We start from the raw sequence: 27,825 nt of genomic DNA on the forward strand, positions 1-27,825 counted from the left end.
CTGTCTCAATTTAAATCTTGTATCCAAAATTATTTTTATTTATTTTATTTTAGAGAGCAAGCAAGAGAGAGAGAGAGAGAGAGAGCGTGGGGAGATGTGCAGAGGGAGAGAGAGAGAGAGAATCTTAAATAAGCTTCACACTCAGTCCCATGAATCTGGGATCATGACCTGAGCCCAAATAAAGAGTTGGATGCTTAATTGACTGAGCACCCCGGGGGGGGGGGGGGGGGGGGGGGGCGCTCAAAATTATTTCAAATGCAGATTCCTGGATTTTCTTTGAATCTAATGAATTAGAATCTTGTGGGATGAGGCCAATAAACCTACCTTTTATTTATTTTTTATAATGTATTTCTTTATTTTCATGTTTATTTCTTTTGAGAGAGAAAGAGAGCAGCAGCAGAGGGGCAAAGAGAAAGAGAGAAAAAGAATCCCAAGTAGGGCTCCATGCTGTCAGCGAAGAGCCCGATGTGGGACTCAAACTCTCCAATCATGGGATCATGACCTGAGCCGAAGTCAGACAGTTAACCGACAGCCACACAAGCCCCCCGAAACCTGCCTTTTAGATAAGCTTACCAGCTGATTATTATGCATGCTGAAATTGGAGACCCACTCTCACAGTATTTAAGATCAAAACCTTCTAGGGGCGCCTGGGTGGCTCGGTCGGTTAAGCATCCGACTTCGGCTCAGGTCATGATCTCACAGTCCGTGAGTTCGAGCCCCATATCGGCCTCTGTGCTGACCACTCAGAGCCTGGAGCCTGTTTCAGATTCTGTGACTCCCTCTCTCTCTGCCCCTCCCCCTGTTCATGCTCTGTCTCTCTCTGTCTCAAAAATAAATAAACGTTAAAAATTTTTTTTTTTTAATTAAAAAAAAGATCAAAACCTTCTAATCAATTTCATACACTTGTCCTGACTCTCGCATTATTTCCTTTTATACAACATTCTGGTCAATCACTATCTTTGGAGCACTCATACTGTGTAATATTTTAATTCTACTAAGTCTTTCTGTTTCCATGGTTCTCTTCCAATCAAGAAATGTAAACTAGGCTTTTATAAGAACAAGACAGGCGGATGTAAACCTCCTGCCCTTGAGTGGCCTGTGTGTAGAAAGAAGTTGCTGTTGCAAAGCACTGAATGTCCCAGTGTTATCACAAAGCTGGGGGAAATTGGATTCATGACCTGTTTAAATGAAACTGTAACTGATAATAAAGATACAGAGGTTCAGTAAAGCTAAGTGTATCTACTTGGTCAAGTGAAAGATACAGACTACAAGTGTGGGGCTTAATCCTCAAACTCTTGGGTCTCAGGGCCCCCTGGCACTCCTAAAAATAAATCAACACCCAAAGATCCTTTGGGGGGGTTGGTATGTCTTACTGATATTTACCATGTTAGAAATGAAAAGTGAGACATTTTTGAGAATATGCCTATATTACTTCATTTTGGAATAACAATAAGAAGCCTACTACGTTAATGTAAATAACACATTTTTATGGAAAGTGACCATATTTTTCCCTCTAAATTTTTTTTAGTAGGAATAGTGGCATTGTAATGGCGTCTGGGTGGCTTGGTTGAGCATCTGACTTCAGCTCAAGTCGTGATCTCACGGTTCGTGGGTTGGAGCCCTGCATCAGGCTTGCTGATGTCAGTGTGGAGCCCGCTTCGGATTCTCTGTCCCCCTCTCTCCCTGTCCCTCCTCCACTCACACTCTCTCTAAAAATAAAAAAGAATAGTGGCATTCTTTACATTTTTGTGAATCTCTTTAATAGCTGGCTTCGTAGAAGACAGCTGGATTCTCATATTTGCTTCTGCATTTGATCTGTCGTGATATGTGGTTTTCATTGACATACATACATGAAGAAAGTTCAGCCTTCTACCAATATGTGGTTGGGAAGGGGAGGAGTATTTAATAGTCTCTTCAGATAATTGTAGGTTCTTTTTGAATACCATGCCAAAACTCAACAAGTGGTATTTTTTTTTTTAACGTTTATTTATTTTTTGAGACAGAGAGAGACAGAGCATGAACGGGGGAGGGTCAGAGAGAGGGAGACACAGAATCTGAAACAGGCTCCAGGCTCTGAGCGGTCAGCACAGAGCCCGACGCGGGGCTCGAACTCACGGACCGCGAGATCGTGACCTGAGCCGAAGTCGGCCGCTTAACCGACTGAGCCACCCAGACGCCCCAACAAGTGGTATTTCTTAAAGGTTAGTTGCAACGTGGAATCTGACATGGTGTCACGAACTTTTTGTGCCATGTTTACATTAGAAGCCGTTGACCTGCCTTGCATTTTGGATGGATCTTTTGCCCACTTACAATTTTGTAACCTAATGCTTTCGTCATTCGGAAAATATTGGTCCACTGGAGAGTTATGGATCTCCCAAATGTTTTTATATCTCATACAATATCTTTAAAACTCATGTGATCATTGTGTAATCCCATTTATATGAAATATCCAGAATAGGCAAAAATCTATAAAGACAGAAAGCATATTAACGGCTGCCTGAGGCTGGAAGGAAAGGCGTGTGTGGAGGGAGTGCCAGCGGGCACAGCTAATAGGGTATCTTTTCGGTGTGATGAAAATGTTCTGGAATTAGCTAATTGTTGCATAAGTTTGCAAATGTATAAAAACCACTGAATTATACACTTTAAAAGGGTAAGTTTTATGGTAGGTAAATTCTATCTCAATTGGCAAGGGGACAAGCTCATGGAGGTTGATATAAATTATCCGAAATTCTAATTTCCTTTCGAAAGCTTAAATATTATCATTGGCAACAAATACTGCACTTATTTTCCTTGAAGGGACAGCCTCACTTTTCAATAATGTGTCTGCCAAGCGTAAACACTGTATTTCATGGAAAAGGCAGTAAGTTCAGCTTGCAGCTTAGGTACAGACGTGCTTTTCCCCAAGACAACCACTGGACTTTGATTTCCAGCAGCTGTTCTTTGTGTATACCTTCCCATTTTGTCACACAGGATATTAAAAAGATGTGGACTCAGGGTAAGGACTTAATAAATAACAGATAATAATTTTTACTGCTTCATCAAAGATATCCTTAAGTGAATCTGCCCATTATTCGACTGCAAGCACCTGGCAGTGGGAAATACAGTGGCTTCCAGCACATTCTGTTGTCACTCCTTTGACTTGTGCTAAGGCACTGGCCGCTGACCCACCATCGCTTTTGCACAGTCAGTGCAAGCATCAACACACTCGCTCCGGGATCAGCCATGAGAGTGAATAAAGCTGTTCAATATTTTGAATGTTGTAGCGCCATCTGAGTTTGTTTACAAGATTTCACATCAAAGAACATCTTGGGGGCCCCTGGGGGGCTCAGTTGGTTGAATGTCCGATTCTCGATTGTGGGCTCAGGTCGTGACCCCAGGGTCATGGGATCGAGCCCTGTGTCGGGTTCCATGCTGAGTGTGGAGCCTGCTTGGGATTCTTTCTATATACCTCTGCCCCTCTCCCTTGCTTTCAGGCTCTCTCTCTCCCTTGCTTTCAGGCTCTCTCTTAAATAAAATTAAAATAAAATAAAATAAAATAAAATAAAATAAAATAAAGGAAAAGAAGAGAAAAGAAAATAGTTGGTGTTGATACTGGATGAATACAAGCAAAATGGTGAGTCTGGCCACTTCTATTCATTTGTCCACGTGTAAGACAAAAGTCCGATTCTGCAGAGAAGATACTAACTCAGCCTTCATGTGTGCAGCTAAATCTCTAATTTGACAAGCTACCGTATCATTAGAAAGTGGCATTGCTGTGATTCCTTTTGCTGACTCTCCATCCAGAAGGCATCCAGCAGCGTCAGCTGCATGGGGCGTCTGTGCTGTCTCCAGACGGCTCAGCACAGTCACTTCCCCGCGCGCGGGGCTTCAATGGCTTTTGCGTTTCGCGTCTGAAAGGCTGTAATGATCAATTTTTGGCTTTTAATGAACTCATCACATCTACATTTAAAATATTCAGTTCGCTTTTCTTTAAACTCTACGTTATTATTCTCAAAATGGTGCTGCAACTTTAAGAGGCCCCGAAAAGGTAAAATTTTAACATCATAAAGCCAAGGAAAAAGATAAATCTTGAGAAATATTTTGTCTCGTTTTTACACTCTTTTTAAGCAGATTTCAGTATTTCATCTTTTTCAGCATCTTTAGGTTTGGATGGTGCAGCTGTGGGCTAAGAAAGCAAGCTTTCTAATCTCCCTTTTTTAAAGCTAATGATCCAGCCTTGAATATAATAAAAGTATAAGTAAATTTAAAAATCTTAGAATAAAATGCTATTAAATTCTAAAATCATGAGTTTTACAAAAGTTTAAAACTTATAAACCATTTGGAAGGATATTTTTAAATTACACTGTAAAATAAGACAACAAAGCATACCTACCTCTTGCTGTGTTTCCACGTAGGAGAACTTCAGGATATCAAAATGATTTATTCGATAATAATGAGATTACCTAAATTACAAGAGGTACCACAAAATTTGCTAGCAAGAGCACAGAAGTCCTGAGAACAAACTGAGGCAGCCTCTGACAACTGAACCTATTTGTATCCTAAATCTACTGCCTAAGAAGATTCTAGAAAACACAAAAATCTACATGCATACATTCCACTAGCCCTCAGAGCGCTAACATCATGACAGGTTAAGTAGCCTCTGAAAAATTCCACTGTTCACTTGTGAAAGAATGAGTGGAAAAGTCAAATCATGTCTTAAGATCATGAAAATATATCTGATCTCACAGACTGCCAAAAGGGTAGGAGGGACCCCCCCCGAGGGTCCCAGCACTGCACTTTGAGAACTGCGCTGTTAGAGGAATCTGAAGGACAGGGTCACTGGAAGTTGAAGTGGCCTCGGAGGCCAGGTATGATTAAGTTAGGGGCTGGCAGTGTGACAGGGGCAAGGAGAGACCCAAGTGAGCAAAACCACAGACTCGGGAAAGCCCAGGAGAAGTTCAGGTTCAACAGGCACCTGAAGTAATCAGGATTAGGGCTGTGACCAGGCTGAGAAAGTAGGCGAGCATTGTACAAGACCTTGACAGACACGCTAAGAAAAGAAGCTGTCAAGTTCACACTGCTAAGCCCAACCTCTGCAAAGTGGGAGACAAGGTTGACTGTCAGACAGTGTGTCTCAAGTGTCCTCATGGAAGCACGTGTCCAGTAAGGACAGGATGGAGCAGAGAATACCGCCCTGTCCCCCTGGCACACACACACCCAGGGGTGCATATCAGAATCTCCGAGGAAAGGGTTTCAAACTATTACCCTCCGACCCTCTGTACCCCCCTCCACTGCCATCACCGAGCAAGCACCATGAGGACAGGGGCCCTGGTTTGTCTTCTTCAAGCCGTTCCCAAGCCCTTGGCACAGTGTCTCCAACTGGGCACAAAGCAGAAGTCTGAGAAGCACCTGGTGAAAGCCCTCTTGATGAGCTGGGTTTGGTGTTGGTGAGCTGGAGCACCAGCAGGCTCTCTCTCGTGCAGCATCACACCACACAGGCTTGGAACAGCCTGGAGAAGTAACCTGGAGGTAAGTAGAGGCACGTGTGCAGGACGATGAGGGGCGGGAATAGAAGAATCCTTCCAAGGTGGAAGGAAAGGAGCAGTGGGTTAGGAAGTGAAGCTGGCTAGTGAAGAACCTTGGATGTTAAAGGAGAAAAAAGCCAAGTGTTTACTGACCGTGAACTTGCTGGTGGGTAGGGCTGTGTTCTATTTAGACGAGCGTCCCCGGGGGCTGAGTCCAGTGCCTGGTGCAGAGTAACTAACAAATAGTGTTTGGAAATGAATTAATAAGGAGAGTCAGGGCAGCAGCTAAGGGGGTGGCTTCCAAAGGCTGCCGAGGGAGGGCAAGGCCAATGCGGGAAGAGCAGAGGACAGAGTGGGAGCAGGTGGAGGGGGGGCGGCTGGTAAACGAACAGTGGAAGACGTTTGGTGGCCGCCGAGGAGAGAAACAGGATGGCACGAAGAAGGACAGTAGGGTGAAGTGAAGCTTCTTTCAAGGAATGATGGGTACATGTAAGGGAAGGAAAGAGACGGGAATCTGTGAAGAGGACAGCCTGAAGGCACAGGAGAACACGGAGGGGGAAGGACCGGGGTCCCTGCCAACAGGAAGGGGTGAGCACTGGAAATAAGGTGACGCCTGCCTCTGAAGGTGGGAAGAAGAAAAGGCGGGACCAAGGACGGGGAGATTTAAGGCAGGAGAGAAAAGAAGCTGTGCGGTTTACACTGGTAACTTCATTGCTGCCAAGTGGGAGGCACGGCTTGAGGACCCACCGGGAGGAGTCCAGGAAGTAGATGAGACAGTAAGCGGGCTGTGACAGCAATGGCGGGAGGCCAGATGAGCCGGGTCGGTCTCTGTAGTGCGCCAAAGAGGCACATCTTAGGATGCTCTCCGGCAATGCTCTGCAGTCTGCCGCAGGGAAGAGGAAGTAGTCTGCCAGCCCAGGGTGAAAGGGGAAGAGCGGTCAGGTGTCACTGAGGGTGTCACTGATCACAGAGTCCAGAGAGGGCAGGCAGCCAAGTACAGCCAGTGAGGGGCTACTAGATGAACAGGAAGAGATGGGTCTGAGGAGGCCCAGCTTAGAGCAGAGCAAAGAGTCACAAGTGCCTGGAACAAGTGGAGGAAAGGAGACTTCCCTCAAAGGGGAGGTGGCCTCACCCCAGAAAGCTCAGATGTGAATGCTTCAGAATAACCGGCCACGTTGGCCGTGTTGGAGTGTGGCTTCTGTGGACCCGAGGCCTCCAAAGTCAAAATGTCCACAAGCAGCGAGGGGTGAGAATGCTGGTGTCGAATGACAAAGGCTGAGAAGCAGCTGCGTTTGTCACCTAGGAAAGGAGGACTGGGTCATACGGAAGGCAGACATCACTGGAAAAGCATTCAAGTTGCCACAGATGAACGGTATTGACTTCCAATAATGACAAGCAGGGAGGGTTGGGTTGAGGGTCTCAGACTGGCCCTGGGGAGCCCCTCCTGTTGTCAGGTGAAGTTGAAAAATATAAGAGTCCTTGGGACGGACTGGTTCCCAACTGCAGGGAGTGGCAGGAAGAGGAGGAGACTGAGCCTGGAAGGTCCTAGTGAGCCATATTGAACACTCCACTCAATCCCTTAATTTTCCTGGAGATTGTGTGAGGATTTTATTTGTGTGTCCTTATTATTAAATGAACTTAAGATACTTATTTATAGAAAAAATGGGCAATAATTTAATTCACCAAGAAAATAGATGGAGGGGCATTTGGGTGGCTCAGTCAGTTAAGCGTCGGGCTCTTGATTTTGGCTCAGATCATAATCTCATGGTTCGTGGGATTGAGCCCCACATCAGGCTCTTCATGGAGACTGCTTGGGATTCTCTCTCTCCCTCTCTCCCCACCCCCTGCTCTCTCTTGCTCTCAAAAACAAACAAATAAAACTTAAAAAACAAAAAAAGAACATAGATGGAAAAATCTTCAACAAAATATTGGCAAACCAAATCCAACAATATGTTTTAAAAAATCATTCACCACAATCAGGTGGGATTTATTCCCAGGATGCAGGAGTGGTTTGCCATTCACAGATCAATCAATGTGATACATCACATCAACAAGGATAAACCATATGATCATTTCAATAGATGCAGAAAAAGCATTTAACAAACTATAACAGCAATTCATGATAAAAACCCTCAACATGGGAATGCAAGCTGGTGCAGCCACTCTGGAATATGGAGGTTCCTCAAAAAACTAAAAATAGAACTACCCTATGACCCAGCGATTGCACTACTAGGCACTTATCCAAGGGATACAGGTGTGCTGTTTCGAAGGGACACATGCACCCCCATGTTTATAGCAGAACTATCAACAATAGCCAAAGTATGGAAAGAGCCCAAATGTCCATCAGTGGATGAATGGATAAAGAAGATGTGGTATACAATGGAGTATTACTCGGCGATCAAAAAGAATGAAATCTTGCCATTTGCAACTATGTGGATGGAACTGGAGGGTATTATGCCATGTGAAATTAGTCAGAGAAAGACAAAAATCATATGACTTCGCTCCTATGAGGACTTTAAGAGACAAAACAGATGAATGTAAGGAAAGGGAAACAAAAATAATATATAAACAGGGAGGGGGACTAAACAGAAGAGACTCCTAAATATGGAGAACAAACTGAGGGTTACTGGAGGGGTTGTGGGAGGAGGGATGGGCTAAATGGGGGAGGGGCACTAAGGAATCTACTCCTGAAGTCATTGTTGCACTATATGCTAACTAATTTGGATGTAAATGTAAACAATTTTTTTAAATTAACAAAAAAACCCTCAACAAAGTGTGTTTAAAGGGAACATACCTCAACATAATAAAGACCTTACACAAAAAAAACCACAGCTAACATCACATTCAATGGGGGCAAACTAAGAGCTTTTCCCCTAAAGTCAGCAATAAGATACATATGCCCACTCTCACCACTTTTATTCAGCACAGTACTGGAAGTCCTAGCCACAGCAATCAGACAACAAAAAGAAATAAAAGGCATCCCAATTGGTAAGGAAGAAGTAAAACTTTCATTGTTTGCAAATGACATGATACTATAGATAGAAAACCCTCAAGGTTCCACCAAAATAACAACTAGAACTAATAAATGAATTCAATAAAGTTGCAGGATACAAATCAATGTACAGAAATCCACTGCATTTCTATACACTAATAATGATGCCACAGAAAGAAAAATTAAGAAAACAATCCTATTTACAATTGCACTAAAAATAATAAAATACCTAGGAAAAAACTTAACCGAAGTGGTGAGAGATCTGTACTCTGAAAACTATAAATCACTGATGAAATTGAAGACGACACAAACAAATGGAAAGATATTCCATGCTCATGGATTGGAAGGAAGAACAAATATTGTTAAAATGTCTATACTACCCAAAGCAATCTACAGATTTGGTGTAATCCCTATCAAATACCAACAGCATTTTTCACAGAACAAGAACAAATAATCCCTAAAATTTGTATAGAACCACAGAAGACCCCAAATAGCCAAAGTAATCTTGACAAAGGAAAAAACAAAACTGGAGATATCACAATTCCAGGCTTCAAGTTATATTACAAAGCAGTAGTAATCAAAGCAGTATGGTACTGGCACAAAAATAGACACATAGATCAATAGAACAGAGTAGAGAGCTCAGAAATAAACCCACAATTATATGGTCAATTAATCTTTGATGAAGGAGGCAAGAACATGCAGTGGGAAAAAGGCAGTCCCTTCTACAAACGGTGTTGGGAAAACTGGACAGCTACATGTACAACAATGAAACTGGACCGCTTACTTACATCACACACAACTATAAACTCAAAATGGATTCAAGACCTAAATGTGAAACATGAAGCCATAAAAATCCTAGAAGAGAGCACAGGCAGAAATTTCTCTGACGTCAGATGTAGCAACATTTTTCTAAATATATTCTCTGAGGCAAGGGAAATAGAAGCGAAAATAAATTATTGGGACTGCATTAAAGTAAAAAGCTCCTGCACAGCAAAGGAAACAACCAACAAAACTAAACAACAACCTACTGAATGCGAGAAGATATTTACCAATGACATATCCAATAAAGGGTTACTATTCAAAATATATAAAGAACTTTTACAACTCAACACCAAAACGCCCCAAATAATCCAATGGGAAAATGGGCAGAATACATGAACAGATATTTCTCCAAAGAAAAAATACAGATGGCCAACAGACACATGAAAAGATGCTCAACACCACTCATCACCAAGGAAATGCAAATCAAGACCACAATGAGAGATCACCTGACACCCGTCAGAATGGGTAAAATCAAACACACAAGAAACAACAAGGGTTGGCAGAGATGTGGAGAAAAAGAACGCTCATGTGTTGTGGGTGGCAACGCACACTGGTGCAGCCCCTGTGGAAAACAGTATGGAGGTTCCTCAAAAAGTTAAAAATAGAACTACCCTATGATCCAGTAATTTCACTGAGTATCCAAAGAATACAAAAACACTACTTTGAAGGGATACGTGCACCCCATGGCTATTGCAGCATTACTTAAAATAGCCAGATTACAGGGGTGCTTGGGTGGCTCAGTCTGTCGAGCATCCGACTTCAGCTCAGATCATGAGCTTGCGGTCTGTGAGTTCGAGCCCCGCATGGGACTCTGTGCTGACAGCTCAGAGCCTGGAGCCTGCTTTGGATTCTGTGTCTCCCTCTCTCTCTGCCTCTCCCTGGCTCATGCTCTGTCTCTCTCTCTGTCAAAAATAAATAAACATTTTCTAAAAAAAAAAATAAGTAAATAATAAATAAAATAGCCAAATTATGAAAGCAGCCCAAGTGTCCATTGATAGATAAGTGGATAAAGAATATGTTTTGTGTGTGTGTGTATATATATATACACATATATATATACACACACACACACACACACACACACACACACACACACAATGGAATATTATTCAGCTATAAAAAAGAATGAAACCTTGCCATTTGTAACAACATGGATTGATCTAGAGAGTATTATGCTAAGTGAAATAAACCAGTTGGACAAAGACAAACACCATATGATTTCACTTGTATGTGGAATTTAAGAAAAAACAAAGGAGAAGAGAGACAAACCAAAAACAGACTCTTTTTTTTTTTTTTTAAGTTTATTTATTTATTTTGAGAAAAAGAGAAAGAGCGTGAGCGGGAAAGGGGCAGAGAGAAGAGGGAGGGACAGGATCCCAAGCAGGCTCCATTTGGCCAGTGCAGAGCCCGATGCGGGGCTCAATCCCATTAACTGTGAGATCATGACCTATGCCAAAATCAAGAGTCGGACGTTCAACTGACTGAGCCACCCGGGCACCCCCAGACTCTCAACTATATAGAGACCAATCAGATGGTTAACAGAGTGGAGGTGGGTGGGGAGGACGGGTGTACTGGGTGAACGGGATTCAGAGTACACTTATCTTGACAATAATATGTGGAATTGTTGAATCACTATATTGTCCACCTGAAACGAATATAACACTCTTAACTACACTGGAATTAAAATCAAAATAAAAAAAAAATAACTTAGTCTATCAAAAGCTTGGAATATTCCCTGGACAACTAAATTAGAATGGTCTCTTATATTATGCTCAAGGCCCTCTAATTATTTCAAATGACCTTGGGCAAATCCTATCACCTTTTCAAATTCCATTGGTCAAATGAGGTGTTGGCTCCGCAAAGAGAAGTGGTATGTGGTTTTTGTGGTTAAGCACACAGACTTGAAGTACAGATTTAAATATCAGCTTTACCACTTATTAGTTACGACACCTTGGGAACATTAATTTGTCCTCTTTGAGAATAATTTCAGCCTTGCAGGCCATACAGTCTGTATTGTGACCCCCAATTACTGCCACCGTAATGTGAAAGTGGCCATAGATGATGCTTAAACTATGTCCCAATAAAACTTTATGCTACAGAAAGAGGCGCTAATCAAATGAGGCCTACACCATAGTTGGTAGATCTCTGATCTCTAAGACAGAAATAATAATCACTTACCTTCAAGGGTTGCTGCAAGAATTAAGTTGGTTACTACCTGTTTCTTGGCACACGGTAGGCATTCAACCAATGAAAGATGCCACTACCATTACCATTACTATTTCTAAGCTTATTCTAACTCATTCTGTGACCATTCATGGATCCATTCATGGATCTATGGCTATGAGATTTCCTGGATGGGTGGAACAAACTTCACAACTGCAAATTACTTTTCTGAATGGAGACCTATGTGGAAGGAACACGGATCTGGAAACAGGATAAGCAGGGAACACAGAGTCTTTGGTAGCTCCCGGCCCTGAGGGTTCCATGTTGCAAGGAAGGGCAAATGACTGCTATCCCGCGGTATGGGTGATCTCGTTTCAAAACAATAAATACGTAAAGCTAAGATATCAGTTTTACTTTCTAAGATGACCTCATGCATAATGTTATGTTTTAACTGCAGGGGCATGTTTTCTCGTTCACATGGTGGTAGCCTGTCTACGTACCGTTTTTAATATCAAAGACATTCATTCTTATTTCACCAACGGCTCCAAGCTGAAAAGCTTGGACATTCTCCCACAGTATATTATCTTAACACAAACTGCGGATAAATGGCATCATCTTAGAGCTCAGAGCAAAAAACTGTCGCACAAAGGTTTTCTGTTTTTAGTTAAGGTCGTTCTATGTTAGTCTTGGGCATCGTGGGAGTCAGTTTGGGGTAATTAATGAGGGCTGGTGACCATCTTGGACAGAAGCAGCTGGGAAAACAATGATCGAGTGGTGACTGGTTAAGTTGTCCCACCCCTGCTTCCCACGCTTCGCTCAATTCATAGTCTCTGTCTACATCTTGAGCCTACTCAGAATCACTATTTTGATCAATAATCCAAAATTGATCATTTGGATTCCACATAAGTGAGGTTGAATGCAAGTACCGAGCTAACTCGTTCAGGAAAAAAGCAGTAAGAGAATTTGTCATTAAGTAAAATCTATTTTTTGTTGTTTATAAGTTTTCACATTTGCTGTTGTTAAGTGGTCATTCTTTTTTTTTTTTTTAATGTTTATTTATTTTTGATAGAGACGGAGCATGAGCAGGGGAGGGTCAGAGAGAGAGAGGGAGACACAGAATCTGAAACAGGCCCCAGGCTCTGAGCTATCAGCACAGAGCCCGATGCCGGGCTCGAACTCACAAACCGTGAGATCATGACCTGAGCCGAAGTTGGATGCTTAACTGACTGAGCCACCCAGGCACCCCAAGTAGTCGTTCTTATAACATGAAACATAGAAATCATCCAGAAAATATCAGCATTTTGCTTTTACTGTGACAACGGTAAATGATAACAGAGTAGGAACACTTTTGACTGAAAATATGAGAAAGGGAAAGATTATACGATGCTGCAGCATTTCACTGTGAGATTGTGTGTCATAAGCAAAGCAGATTAATTTGTCTATGTGAAAGCTGTCGAGTGAGGCAGAGATCAACACCAGACCTGCCTGTTCCCATCCAGTGGGATCGTCACATGGGATCAAACATGGAGAATGAGGCTGGCGAAGAGGGGCAAAATGTGTCAACTGGTCCCCTGCAGGATAGTAGGTTGGTGATACTGTCTATAGGTTGACAAAAAAAAAAAAGTATAATCAGGTAATAAGGCACCCAAATCATTAGGGCAAATAATCCCCAGAATAATCTAGTAACCTATGTTATTTAAAGTCCTATCTAACAACAGTCAACGTATGAATAACTCCCTTTTCATTGCTATTTACTTTCAGCGCCCATTTTTACATTATATTTTACGTAGGTAATAAGAGTTTTCAAACGGCCACATTTGTGTTCTTCCAAACACAAATTCATATTGAATCTAGAATGTTGTGCCCGCCCATAAGCTTTCAGGGTCTGTCAGTTGATTAAACACTAGATATGCAATGCTTAAGCTGTTGACATATTTGCATCGGCGACGAATGAGTTGTAATTTTATATTTATGTAGGTATGTTGCATACCAAATTGTGCACACGCACAGTCGTTGCACACACGTGGTATTAATCTATGTTCTGGCACTAAACAGCTGGCCCTGAGCGACCTCAGGGACCTCGGGGAGAAACAAGGCTGCAGGGGCCGTGACGAAGTGCGTGCCCTCCGCCTGCCGGCCAGTCACCTGCATCACCCTGACAGATCTCTCCCGGGTGGGGAATGAGGCCTGGGTCTCTCACCCATTAAATCTTTGCTCTTTGCCTGGACTCAATCCAGGCACAACTTTGACAGGAAGCAGAATGCGCTTGATCTCACAGATGTTGCTGGAAAATCTCTGAGTTTCATGGGTGTGGGTTTTAAGGGATGGGAGTTAAAATCTGGTTTGATATTAGCACAGGTTTTGGTAAAAAAAAAAAAAAAAAAGAGAGAGAGAGAGAGAGAGAGAGAGAGAAAGAAGGTGTCACCAAGCCACAGCCATGAGCCGTTCGGAAGGACTCAGGCGTGGAGAACAGCCCGTGTGGGAGGTCTCAGGGCATCACAGGAAATTCCCCTGCACGGGGAACAGGTGCAGCACAGATGATCTCTTCAAGGCACTAGGGTGGAGGTCGTAGGGAAGAAGAAATGGTAACGGTAAAGAAGGTGATGGGAGGTTGACAGCTACTTTTTTCTGTCACCTAAAAGGAGTCATTAGATTATTTGCGCTAAGAGTGTCATTATCTGGGGGTACTTCATCCTCGGGACAGCTCAGGGGGCTGTAAATTACCCATCACATTCCTTTGGGGAAACAGCATCCCTCTGAGAAAAGCTGGTAGCTCTATTTGACCACGTGAAGTCCTGGGAAGGTGGGCTCTGGAGAGGGGTCCGCAGGCAGAATGCTGGGCTCGCCGCAGGGCCAGATCTGGGGTTGTCCCCACGCAGGGATGGAGCGTGGCATCCCGGGGCCCACAGGATGGGGCCCTGAATTCAAATGTAGGGGAAGAGAGCTGGGAAGGCAGCTACGCTCACCAGACTGCCAACTGCCTCCCGTGGCCCCTGCCGCTCCCCGTTCCCTGGGGGAGGAGGGGGGCGGGGGGGGGAGGACACAAAGCCACCTCCATTGGGGAAAAATGCAAAAGCTCGGGACGCCTTTCAAATGTCAGAAAAAAACTACAGATATGTAGTAGAAAAAAAAAAACCTGCTAATAATCATTTATTGTTTGTTTCCTGTACAGCAGAAGCCTCTTTTCTTATGGGTATCAAGGGCTTCCTGTCATGCAGCCCTTTGCAGGGGCCACGGACTTGACCCTCACTGCAGGAGACTGCGGTTTAGGTAAGGCACTGCCGAGTCGGGTTTTGGTGCACCTGTGGGCCAACACCGGCTGGGTATGCTTCTCGGGTGGGTCCTTGAACCAGCCAGTTCAAATCGAAGGAAATCTTAGTGCTCAGTCGAAGGAAACAGAAGAGATTGGGACGCAGGAGAAAAAGACAGCCGTCTCTCGGCCCTCCTGCAGGTGGGCAGATGTGTCCCTAAAGGTGACTGGTTCTATGGCTCCCTTGTTTCTGTTTCCTCTTGCGGATCTGCCGCTGGAGCTGCAGCTTGTTGGTGAAGAACATCTGCCTCCAGCCCATATCCTTGGCCAGGGCCCTCATGTCAGGTGTGATGGTGTCACAGCAAGAGTGAACTATCTTCTCCCACAGCTCGTCCGACATGCACAGCTGTAGGTGGAAAAAGGCAGAGGTGGGTTACGTCGGTCACCGGGTAGGGAAAAGTCATTCCCTCACAAAATCACTACCCGATTCTCGCTGCCAGTGAAGACACTGCAGGAAACATTACCTGAGCATGAAGACGTACCAGACACAGTTCTTGCCTCCTTTCTTTCCTCTTGGAGGAAAGGCAAGTGCCCAAATGCTTAAAAGGACAAGGCGGCGTTTGATTCGGGGAGCAAACCAAGCCCTGCTCTCATTTAGGACGAAACATACACGACAGCGGGAAATAGTGCATACACCACGTTATATAGTTAATTTATAAACACCACGTTATAGTGTCAGTTTCCAATTAACCATGCAATACAGGCTGATAATGGTATGGCCCACCAACCTTCCACCAAGCGCTACAGCAGCTTCGAGAGTGGGAGCGTTGCTAACTCCTGCTAAGCTTGCCTCCATTTAAAAAATGTTTTTTAGTGTTTATTTGTTTTTTTGAGAGAGAGAGAGAGAGAGAGAGCATGAGCAGGGGAGAGGCAGAGAGAGAGGGAGACACAGAATCGGAAGCAGACTCCAGGCTCTAGGCTGTCAGCACAGAATGCGGGGCTGAAACTCAGGAGCCGTGAGATGGTGACCTGAGCTGAAGTCGGACACTTAACTGACTGCGCCACCCAGCGCCCCGACTTGCCTCCATCTTAAACCCTCACTTAAGCCATCTCTTCACTGGGCTCCTACAGCTGACGGCTTAGTTTACTGCAGGCTGCTTGGTAACAGATGGCCTCATAATGAACAAGCAGCCCTCAGACAGCCAACCTGCCCCCAGTCCTGATGCCAGGGTCCCATCCACAAGTTTTGCTCTGAGTCCTTTGCACACTGTGACATCACACCGTGTACCAGAATCACACAATTCTGTGTACTCACTGGGCCCATCCAGCACATGGCAAAGTGAGCCATTCTCTGGGGAGAAACTTCTCTGAGATGTTCCTCTGCAGCCTGGGGTTTGAACTGGAAGCCATGAGGCTAAAGGACAGATAAGACCCCTCTGGCCCAAGATCTGCATGAGGCCATTTTGTCCTCCCTCCAAGTTCAGTGCAGCCACAATTCAGCTTCCATTTAGCCAGGACTTTCTAGTATGACATTTTTTTTTTTAATTTTCTTAACGTTTATTTATTTTTGAGAGACAGAGAGAGACAGAGGGAAAATGGGGGAGAGGCAGAGAGAAAGAGAGAGAGAGAGAGAGAGAGAGAGAGACAGAATTACAAACAGGCTCCAGGCTCTGCACTGTGAGCACAGAGCCCTACAAGGGGCTCGAACCCACAAACCTGAGCCGAAGTCTGACACTCAACCGACTGAGCCACCCGGGCGCCCCGAGTAGTCGTTCTTATAACATGAAACATAGAAATCATCCAGAAAATATCAGCATTTTGCTTTTACTGTGACAAAGGTAAATGATGACATTTACCTAGTGTGACATTTTCGGTTGGCACCATTATTTATGGCACTTTTACCCTCAACAGTGTCCTCCTACTAAACACTGTTAACATGCAGATATCCTGACCCCTTCCATAACATGCCCCAAATCCTTCCCGAAGGTAAAGCTTCTATTATATTTATTTAGTATCACCCACCTTGGCATTCGCCATGGCTTTTTGGTCTACACGATAGGAACATTTAAAGGTGCTTGGATATCTGGTGTTACACAGTAGGCACTCTGGCTGTACAAATCGTGCCCTAAGAGGGGTTCCACGTGGGCCTTGGTGACAGACACTCCCTGACTCCATCCTTCCTGTGCCGGTTCTGTGCTCCGGGAAGCTAACCGGCAACCCGATTTCCCTTTTCATCAGTTCCATTCAGTGGTCGTCATCTGTGAAAATCCGGAAGTGGAAAGGGCTAGGCGTGGTGGACAGTCAGTAAGGTGCCTGGAGTTCCTTTAAGCCAGTGGTGCCAGGGCACGCTGGCCTGGGCTCCTGTTGCCTGCTCAAGACCCTCTCAGACGTACCCCATCTGTAGGCACACCCACAAAGACTCCTCCCCGAAGGAGACAGAAAGGCGAGAAGCCTGTGGACCCCTGAAGGATCTATCGTTGACGGAGCATATGCCAAGAGCAAGGAATTTTGTGTTCATTGCCTTACTTATATATGTTTTTATGTCGATTTCTTTAATAAGTTATTTATTACGGCAAAATAGTCTGAAGCAATCTCGTGAGGGATACGACGATGGTAAGCAAGGCATTCAGTCAGTTTACGCACGATGCTGCTGAAGAACCACAGCACGCAAGGAAAGCAGATCCCTATCTAGAATAGGACCAGGATCCAGGGAGGATAAATGGCTGCCTCCTCCATGATGAAGAATCCGGTGTTACTCACCCGCCACTGAGTTCCCGGCTGGACACCCTAGAGTGCAGCACTGTTGAGGGCTCAGTGTCAGTCTCTCCTGTGACAGTAGCCAGATTCCTCTTGATAAGAGGAGGCTCCTTCTGAGTCCACACACAGGCCCCATCCTTGCCACTGGGCATTTTGGTTACGAACCCAGCAAATATTAGGGTGGCCAGGGAAACAAGCTGACACAGGACAGCCACAGGGCAGAGCATCTTCCCCGTCTAATAACTGAAAACTTCCTCTGCATCAAGTGCCTTTTGATGAGAAGTCACATGGGACACAAATATCTGTATCTTTTGGCTGATTCTGAGAAATCCGTCCAAATACCTCTTCCCTAGGAATCATCACAAATCTCCAAATCTTGTTCTTTTCAAGACTTTGACCATCTAGCCAAAACAGTAGCCTCAACCCCATAGGAACCCAAGAGCTGTTTTTCGAAAGCAGAACAGTTTTCTCCAAACGAATGCTTGTCTATACTCTAAAACCCTGGGATATAAGCTATAATTTTCCTATGGAGGCACAACACAGGTCTCAGCAAGGATCTGGACCGGCCACCGCCAGGTAGGCTGAAGACCCTCTGAGCATCACTGAATCTTCTGGACCATGAGAAGCCAGAAGCACTGCTGCTTACACCACAGTCAGGACCACGAGCTGGGCTCCCCTCGCCGCTGGCAGCTTTCGGTCTTCACGGAGAAGCAAACTCAAATTGCGCGTGTACCTTGAAACCGAAAAACGATCCACAAAGAGCTGTGGTAGAGCTTATGGTCCACAAAGAGCTTACAGCAGGAAGTAGATCCAAGGCACGGGATCTCAAGTCATGTCTAGAGATGGCAGGCCCCTCAGTTTTTGCACAGTTCATTTCCAAGTCCTTGACGGACATGCACCTTACGAAGGCATCTGAGGTATCTGCTGCTCCCTGCTCATCAGCACGATGTCAATAATGTTGACCAGCACATAGGAAAGTGATACGATCAACAGCTCTGTGATGGGGGCGCCCGGGTGGCTCAACCAGTTGAGCGTCCAACTTCGGCTCAGCTCATGATCTCATGGTTCATGGGTTCAGGCCCCTCGTCGGGCTCTGTGTGGACAGCCCAGAGCCTGGAGCCTGCTTCGGATCCTGTGTCTCCCTCTCTCTCTCTCTCTCTCTCTCTCTGTCTCTCTCTCTGCCCCTCTCCCGCTAATAGTCTGTCTCTCGTTCTCTCAAAAATTAAATAAATAAATACATAAATACTATTAAATATTTTTAAAAAATAGCTCTGTGATATAAGTAAATTCCACGGCTAGAGAACTAACGTAATCCTGATACAAAATGAAGAAGGTATCCTGTCCTCCCCACCAGGGGAACGCAAATAAATCTATTGTGTTCTTATTGGAAAATCTAGGAAGACATGAGGATGTCATGTAATGGGGTGATGACAAAGGAGGAGGTGAGAAATGGCCCGATTGTAGGTATAGTTTGAAGGTAGAGTTCATGAGACTTGCGAACGAATTCAATGAGTAGAGGAAAGAGAAGAACTAATGATGAGCTCTTTGGCTTAAGCAGCTGGGTGAATGGTGTTGCCAATGACCGAGAAAATAACACTGTGGGAGAGGCAGAATTGGTAAACAGGTATGTGTGGAGGGACATCAAGAAGTCTGGTTTTGACGTGTCAGATCGGAGATGTCTATGCTACATCTAGGTGTAAGTGTGGAGCATGCAATTAGACATAAAAGTAAGGAGTTCAAGGGGGCAACCTGGACTGGAAACATATATTTGAAAATTATCAATATGTAGGGGCGCCTGGGTGGCTCCGTTGGTTAAGCATCTCGTTCTTATTTCAGCTCAGGTCATGATCTCAGGGTTTGTGGGTTCAAGCCCTGTGATGGGCTCTGCACTCAGAGCACAGAGCCTGCGTGGGATTCTCTCTCTCCCTCTCTCTCTGCCCCTCCCCTGCCCATGCTTGTGTGCATGTTCTCTCTCCCTCTCTCTCTCTCTCTCTCTCTCTCTCTGTCTCCCTCAAAATAAATAAAAACATTTAAAAATAAAGAAAATTATCAATAGGTAAATATTATTTAAAGCCCTGGGATCAGATGCTATCATGTAGGTGTGACCATAGATAGAGAAAATGCCCAATGTCTAGGACATTCCAACATTAAGCAGTCAAAAAATAGAAAATTTTTCAGCAAGGGAGACTGAGAATAAGGAAGAAAACCCGGATAGCAATCCAGGGGGTCAGATGCTGTTGAAAAGGTCGGAACTTGAGACTGGCTGGTGTTTTTGCAAGATCAGGGACAACGGCAACCTCGACACGAGCCGTTTCAATGGCACAGTGGGGATGAACGCCTGGCTAGCGAGTTCAAGAAAGAAGAGGAGAGGAAGCGGCTATAGCAAGTACAGACACTCTTTTGAGGGAATTTTGCTTGGACGGCAGAACAGGGAATCAGGTCAAGGCATTTTCTCTTTCTAATTTCTGTGCTGATGGGAATGATCCAGTAGAGAGGATAAGACTAGTGACAGAGGATAAAAAAGGACAGCCGCGTGAGCAAAGTAGTTGAACAGAGGAGTTGAGATGCACAAGTGGAAGTGTGAGTGTAGGTAATAAGAGGGAGAACTTCTCACCTGTAACAGGAAGCTCACGGAGCAGAGGGTAGACCTGGGGAGGGAACAACGGATCCCTGGTGACGGCTTCTAACTTCTCCGTGAAATAAGAAGCCACAAAATCAGCCAAGAGCGAGGATGAAGGAGACTTGGGGAGAGAGAAGAGGCTGTAAAACAGACATCTTGGAGGGTAAAAGAGACTAAGACACTCAGTTTCTTAGACAAAGGGTATTTTATATATCTTATAAGTAGAATGTAGTCTTTGGTTCTGAGTCGGTTCTTGATGCCAGACCCATGCTCACGGAATAGGGTCCCGAGAAACACAGAAAAGATAATAAGCGAAAGTTGGAAGGCCTCTTGCGTCTCGTATTGACGACGTTAAAGCAGGGAACTGTGTTCAAGACACCACACTCTCACGATCCTGCCTTGGGATAGACGAATCTGGAGGTGCGCCCTCGTCTACCCTGGATAGCTGGTTCGCCGCACAGCTAGGGGGGCTATGCGAGTATTGCACCTGTTCTCCCACACTTCCCTGTTCCTGGCAGTCAGGGGGCTGCAAAATTTCAGAACATAGCACGTGAGGGGCGCCTGCCTGGCTCAGTCGGTGGAGCGTGCAACTCTTGATCTCAGGATTGTGAGTTTGAGCCCCGGGTGGGGTGTAGAGATTACTTAGAAATAAAATCTTTTCAAAAAAGCGTTAACAACATAGTGCACGAACCTCTTCTCTTCCATATTGTCTGAGGAGACCTCGCATTTCAGATGGCGCAGTAGGAGATGGTCAGGTTCTCTCTAAGCCTGAGTGCCTGAGGGACTTTGTGCAGAGCATAAAGACCATAGACCCACAGTGGGTAAGAATTGTGGATGAAAAAAAAAAAAAAAACAGTTGTTATTGTGCTAAGCCACTGGGGTTTGGGGGTTGTGTGTTATCCCAAGTCACAATCTAGAACTTAGTCTTATGCTAACATCACTATTGCACAAAGCTCTTGAGATTTTTAGTATATTTGGCCTATGCTATCTAATTGGAGTTTAAGGATGGCTATGAGCTTTGAGTCCTTCACAAGATAATGATGGGTCCCTTCTCACAGAGAAACTCACCCAAAACAGAATCACTTCACGTAATCCCATCAGTTAAATAATAAACTGGTACGGGGCTCAAGCTACCTTCTGACATCTTCCCTTCTGTTAGTTTAAATTCCATGATGGTGAACGTGGTCATTGGGAATGACTCATAGACAAATATATAAAGCTACATGGAAAAGAAAACCAAGTGTTCACAGTCGTATAGGTAACACGGCAGAAAGGATAACGAAGACTTTGAAATAGACCGGACCAAAAACTCGGACATGTATCTTAAGATGGGGAGGAACCCCATTTACACGTTGCTGCCAATGGATGCTTCCATGTGGCCGGAGGAAGAAAACTCTTTCAAAACGATGGTCTGTCATTGTTGTACCTACCCGCTGTAGTTCCTATCTACGGAGGGAAGAAACACATTCCCATACTTATCTCCAATTTTATAAAAGGCAGACTCTTTTTCTTTATGCTTTTCAGGTACTGAAGCGGACGACTAGTGAACGTAGTTGATTTGAATTCTGGCCCTGCCACTTAATAATTAACTAAACCTGGACGTAATACTTAATTGCTCTGAGCCTGTCTCCACATCCAGCCTTGTGCTTGGTCATCTAAGAAGCAGAATGAAGTGATTTTAGCACAACAGCTTTGGGGTAAGATTTCCCAGGTACAGTACCCGGCTCCACTGCTCCCCAGCTGTGGACTTTATCTGAACCTCTGTTTCCTTCTCTATAAAGTCAGGACGAGATAGTCTCTGCCATCCATCTCACAGGGCTGCTTAAGGAATACATCGAATTACGTATTCGGTGCTTAGCACGTAGCAGGCACTCAGTAAATGACAGTTATGATTCTATGGAAATGATACTAAACTTTTAGTGCAGATTAGGACTAACATTTGTGGGGCGCCTGGGTGGCTGAGTCAGTTAAGAGTCTGACTTCGGCTCAGGTCATGATCTCATAGCTCATGAGTTCGAGCCTCTCATCGGTCTCTGTGCTGAAAGCTCAGAGCCTGGAACCTGCTTCAGATTCTGTGTCTCCCTCTCTCTTTGTCTGTCCCCTACTCCCACTCTGTCTCTCTCTCTCTCTCTCTCAAAAATAAATAAACATTAAAAAAATGTTTTTTTTTTAAAAAAGGAATAACATATGTAAAGCACAGGAGATATATATAATTAACGAGCAGGAAAGGGAGACAGAACGGCCTGCTACCTCACCCATTTCTCAGAAGACACTAAGAGGGATGTCTGGGTGGCTTGGTTGGTTAAGCATCTGACTCTTGGTTTTGGCTCAGGCCATGATCTCACAGTTCATGAGTTAGAGCCCTGCATTGGGCTCTGCACTCACGTTGCAGAGACTGCTTGGGATTCTCTCCCTCTCTCTCTCTCCCCCTCCCCCACTGGAGCTTACTCTCTCTCTCTCAAAAAATAAATAAACATTAAAAATTAAAAAAAAAAAAAAAAAAAGACACTAGGAAGAGGCCCCGTAAGCATTTAGCTACCACTGGGTAGACAGTTCAGCTGCCATGGTTGGGAGTCTGGGGAAAACCAAGAAAGACCATCAGTTCACAGAATGGAAGAATGAGAAGTCAAATACGAATCCAGAGACATCAAGGAACCACCTATTTATGGACAATGAATAATGTGATTAATTAATTCCTGTTCATAGAAATTAAGACCAGAGAAGGAACTACCTATTTATGGACAATGAGTAATATGATTAATTAATTCCTGTTCACGGAAATTAAGACCAGAGAAAAATGTTCTTTTTCTTCCAATTAGTCACTTAGATAAACTTAAGGATCTGAAGAACCAAAGCATCTATCTATCCTCTCTCCGTCTATGCAGACGTTTCTTCAGAACCTCTATTTGCCAGGCATGAGGAATACTAAGAGAATACTACAGAAGACAGATTCACAATTAAGTCCTTACAATATCCTCTGTGCTAATGCTGGAATGAAACTAACAAGGCCAAACTGACCATCCTTTCGGAACAAGTTCTAGAATGTTCTCTCCCTCCAGATCATTGAAACCAAACTGAAGAGAACTGGACCCACCCATTCTTTCATTGGGCACAGTGCTGTCATCCCAGATGGTCCCGTGAGCAGCCAGCTCTGGCTAGCAGGAGGTCAGGAGAGCAATAGCCTTCACCCCCTAACTCGTGGGCTTAGACACGGTGTGAGTAGCACGACATCGAAGGGCTGAAGCCCCAAACCTTGTGGAGAACATGGTGGGTGGGGAAGCCCAGCTTCCTCCCTTGTCTCTGGGAGGAAGGCCTGAGCGATTGCCAGGCATCCCCAGACACAACGTATGTTCTGTGTCTGCCCCTGCCCTGGACACACTCCTGCTCTGCCTGTCGCCACCACCATCTCTACCTGCCCCTCACAAGTCACAACCCACGCTGAGCACCCTGGGACCCACCCCAGCAGCATTCCACAGCCACCCAGAGGGAAACTATGAGTGCCCCTGATTTGTCTGCCTACCGGCGGCCACCATTTCAGTCCACCTGGTGCATACCCAGCCACGTACTGCCCACTCTGCCCCCAGCCCCAGGCAGCCAAGCATCCCACTGGCACCACTCCGGGCCTGGCCTTGGCTCTGTCCTGTTTGCGTTCGTGCGTCCTAACTTCCTTCTGGGAAGTGGGAAACAGGTCAGCATTACCTCTACGTCAGGACACCATCACACTTGGTTATGAGCAGAAAGCAGCCGGGATTTTTTACTTTTATACTTCCCTATACTCTCATCCTACTCTAAAAGTACTCCAATAAGGGAAAAGAGTGGATTACAAATAGAAATGAATAGTATAATGAGCCATAATCACTTAAGATTCTTCTTGCATAAACATCGAAGCAAAAACGGTTACACATTCACACATGATAGTGACAGCCCCCCAAACATTTTGATATTCGTCATTTGTCATCCTATCTTCAACAGTCCCTCCAGGTCTGATTTCCCAACTCAGATCACAACATATTCTAAACACAAACGACAAAGGGAAACTCTCAGAAAATGTCTTAATAATAACAAAACAAAACGGATCCTCTGATCCTCCTTTAAAAGATTTGAACTCTCACACGAGGATGACTACCCCATTACCAACACGACACATTCCAGGATATCTGAGTGTGTCTCCTATAATGAAGATTATGGGAGAAAACTATGAGGTTTGGAGGAAAGGAAAAGAATTCTCAAAAGAGAGCTGAACTCTCCACCAGTGTAACTCCATTCGTGACTCATATTTTATATTGGAAATATTTACGATTTGTCTTATACAACAAATTAGTCTGCAAAATACCCTCATCTAAGCCTCCCAAACCCTGGGGCTCTTAGCTTGGGAGATGCCAGGCTGAAAAACACAAGGTCTACATCTTGACTATGGTTCCAGGGGCTTTGATCCAAGGCACAGCTAATCGTGGAGTTAGCTCCCCCTGGCGGTGGTGCATGAACTTAACACACACGATGCTATCTGAAAGTTGAAAGGGATCCCAGGGCTTAACCGGTTAAGACCTCTCCTTTTACAAAGGGGGAAATTAAGGCTCTGAAAGGATAAGGGTGCTGCCCAAGCCTCATAGTGGGAAGTGGCTGATCGAAGAACAGAACCCAGCTGTCTGTCAGGACACCACCACACTCGGTTTTGAGCAGAAAGCAGCCAGGACTGTTTACTTTTATACTTCCCTATACTCTCATCCTACTCTAAAAGTAGTCCAATAAGGGAAAATAGTGAATTACAAATAGAAATGAATAGTATAATGAGCCATAATCACTTAAGATTCTTCTTGCATAATAATCGAAGCAAAACACCCCACAATACCTGTACACAGTAAAGATAGGAAAATACCCCACCCCTCCCCCCCCAACGTCCAGCCTTTTAGAGACCTTTTATCTGTAGCTTTTTTAATGTTTTATTTATCTTTTGGGTGTGGGGGGGGGGGGGCTCGAGTTGGGAAGGGGTAGAGAGAGAAGGGGACAGAGGATCTGAAGCAGGCTCTGGGTTAACAGCAGCGATGTGGGCTCGAACTCATGAACTGTGAGATCATGACCTGAGCTGAAGTCGGAGGCTCAACCAACTGAGCCACCCAGGTGCTCCTATATGTACCATTTTAATATCAGCCGGTCAACTTCTTGGACTGAACTCAGAATTGGGCTGCTGTAAATATAAGCAAACACATCAAGAGCACGGATGCTGGGTCCACCTCAGACCCGCCTACCCCCCCTCGGGGTGTGGGCCTAGCCCCTCTATTTTCACCTGCTCCCTAGGTGCCTCGCCTACTTGGCAGACTTGGGAATCACGGTCATAGGGAGCCTGTAACTGTTCCCGAGGCACAACCAAGATGAATATACCGGTCACCATTGTCCCTGTGCTGTCTGGGCTTCAGTGTCTCATCTAGCTGAGGGGGACGTTCTTTGGGTCTAATCTGCTGCAGTTTGCAGAAAAAGGATACCGTCAAAGTCTGGTGCCACCTGGGGCAAGCCAGCAGACCCCCAGGCAGGCCCCCTGTGGCAGCATGACCTTAAATGAGCTCCTAGCAATCCCAGGGCTGGCCCTCGGGCTGACCTTCCCATACCCCCTGGCCTCGGATTTACCCCTCAGGGGTGTGCTCGTGTTAGCCAAGCTCCCAGAGGATGCCCCTTGTTTTACCCTGAGAAATATAATCATCCGGCAGCCAGACTTTCAGGTGCATACCCACGGAAGCCCTGTGGTTGGGTCAACATGGAATCAGAGCAAGAGCAGATGGTGGCTGTTAAGAGTGGTGGGTCCGAAGGAGGACTTTCCTGGAAGAGGGAACAGCGCGCAAGAGAGCTGCAAATAATTTACCTGGTTGGGGCCATGGGCAGGAGGCAAGGCCAGGGCACCATTGCCTGATGTGGCAGCTAAAAGTCTGGACCTCGTTCAGGAAATGACGGGAAGTCACTAAGGGTCACCAAGCAGGATAGTGACATGACTGGAGTGCATTTTACGGCCACGCATGGAAGACAGGCCAGTGAAGGGATGGCCACGAGAAAACCCAGCAGAGAATCCTGGAAGCAGAGATGGGTCAGGAAGAGGAAGGCCCGAAATAGGTCCTTTAGATGCGACAAGGAGAGGGTTACTGTGAACGAGGCCAGGGATATTTAGGAGGCACGGATAGAGGAGGGAACAGACGATGAGGTAGGGTGACCGTGGACTAGTGGCATTTGGAATACTTAGCCTGCTAGAAGACCAGTGAAATTTCTAGAAACAAAATTAAGAACCAAAATAAGGTAGCCAATTTTTTTATTTTTCCAATAAGGATAATTTGTTAAAATGATCACGTTTTAAGGTCACTATTTAATACAAAAAAAGGGGGGGGGGGCATTTTAACTCTCCCCAGGATAGGAAGGCCTAACCTCCAATAAAGGATGATCATTTAAATGGAATAAATTTAGCCTGATAACCAGCTCTTCATATCTCATTTACTTACTGTTCTCATTTCATCATGGATTATACAATCTCACTTCTATTGATGACGCTAGTTCGCTGAGGGTGAATTGTTCCGTAAACTGTTTTGTTTTGTTTTCCCAAGGAGGAGAGGAAAGAGATTGGCTACAAATAGAGTCAAGAGTTTTTGGTTTCTGCAGGATGAAGACTGATTTGAGAAAATTAATGCACCGAGAGGAAAAAACAATTGAAAGAAAGATTTCAAGATAGGAACTAAATGCAACATAGTATCCCAGACTGGATCCTGGAACGGCAAAAGAACATTAGTGGAAAAAACGATGAAATACGAATAAAGTCTATGGCTATCCCATAACAGTATTATATCAATATTAATTGCTTTAGTTTTGATAAATGTCCCGGTTACGTAAGATGTTAGCATATGCGAACCCTCTGTATTGCCTTTGCGACACTTACAGATCTAAAATTATTTATAAACAGAAAATACTTTTAAAAACAGCAGCAACAACACAGAAGAGAAAGGAGATGAGCGACAGACTGAAGTTCCCCAGGTTGGACTTTGGAGCCAGGTGGCAGGTGGCCCGGGCCTCGCACAAGAGAGGAACACCTCCCTCCCCGAGATCAGAGGAAAGGGTTGGACGCAGTCACAAATAACTTGCTAATAAATTTGTCCGCAGGAATTGGAAAAGGAAGGTTTTTTCTTTTCACTAATAAGATAATGTAGTAAATAAATGATAGGACAAACAGGTAAATAAAAATCGTCTCTAAATGCAAGTGAAAAGTAAGTAAATGGTGTCCAGATAAAATGTAGACCGAAGATAGAAATGAGTGGTGAATATTGCTTGGAAAGAAAAACAGCAGCAGCCTTGGACCAGGCTCCGTCTCCTAATAATTCTGCTCTGCAAGGATACTGAGAGCTGAAATCAGCAACCTAGAAAAGCCTTACTTTAGAGCAGCAGGTAAATTACGGAGGGTATTTCCAAGACCGCACTGAAATAATGGCAGGACACTGAGAGGGAGAGTAATCGAGAGTGGAAGTGAGAAAACCTAGAAGGACGACAGGTGCTCAGCACAAGGAATAATTCCAGAAGACAATGCAGTTGCTGCCATTTTCTGTCAAATTCTTCCATTTCATTTCAGGAACAAGCGCAGGCCCTAGCAAAAGCTTTCCATAGATCCCCACGAGTACATTTTATGTATTTTAAATTCTTCTGCACCGAAAGTATGAATAATCAGCTTCTTATCAGCAGCCGACCTTCACGT

The 27,825-nt window shown here is 44.8% G+C and overlaps 1 protein-coding gene across 3 annotated transcripts in view; it reads right to left on the reverse strand.

Annotated features, from left to right (window-relative positions):
* Window positions 1-14,599: 14,599 nt before the first annotated feature.
* The window catches only part of FBXO36 (F-box protein 36), a 94,799-nt gene continuing 81,573 nt past the window's right edge, over window positions 14,600-27,825 (reverse strand). For 2 of the 3 annotated variants that reach the window (XM_078450802.1, XM_078450800.1), the window contains exon 4: window positions 14,600-15,137. In XM_078450802.1, the coding sequence (XP_078306928.1) occupies window positions 14,949-15,137 (189 nt within the window). In that variant the 3' untranslated portion in view covers window positions 14,600-14,948. Of the gene's footprint in view, window positions 15,138-20,102; window positions 20,230-27,825 lie in introns of all 3 variants that reach the window. The other variant, XM_078450801.1, reaches the window with a different exon arrangement.

The sequence above is a fragment of the Panthera onca genome, chromosome C1 (genome assembly GCF_046562875.1).
Source record: "Panthera onca isolate mPanOnc1 chromosome C1, mPanOnc1 haplotype 2, whole genome shotgun sequence".
In the NCBI taxonomy this organism is placed as follows: Eukaryota; Metazoa; Chordata; class Mammalia; order Carnivora; family Felidae; genus Panthera; species Panthera onca.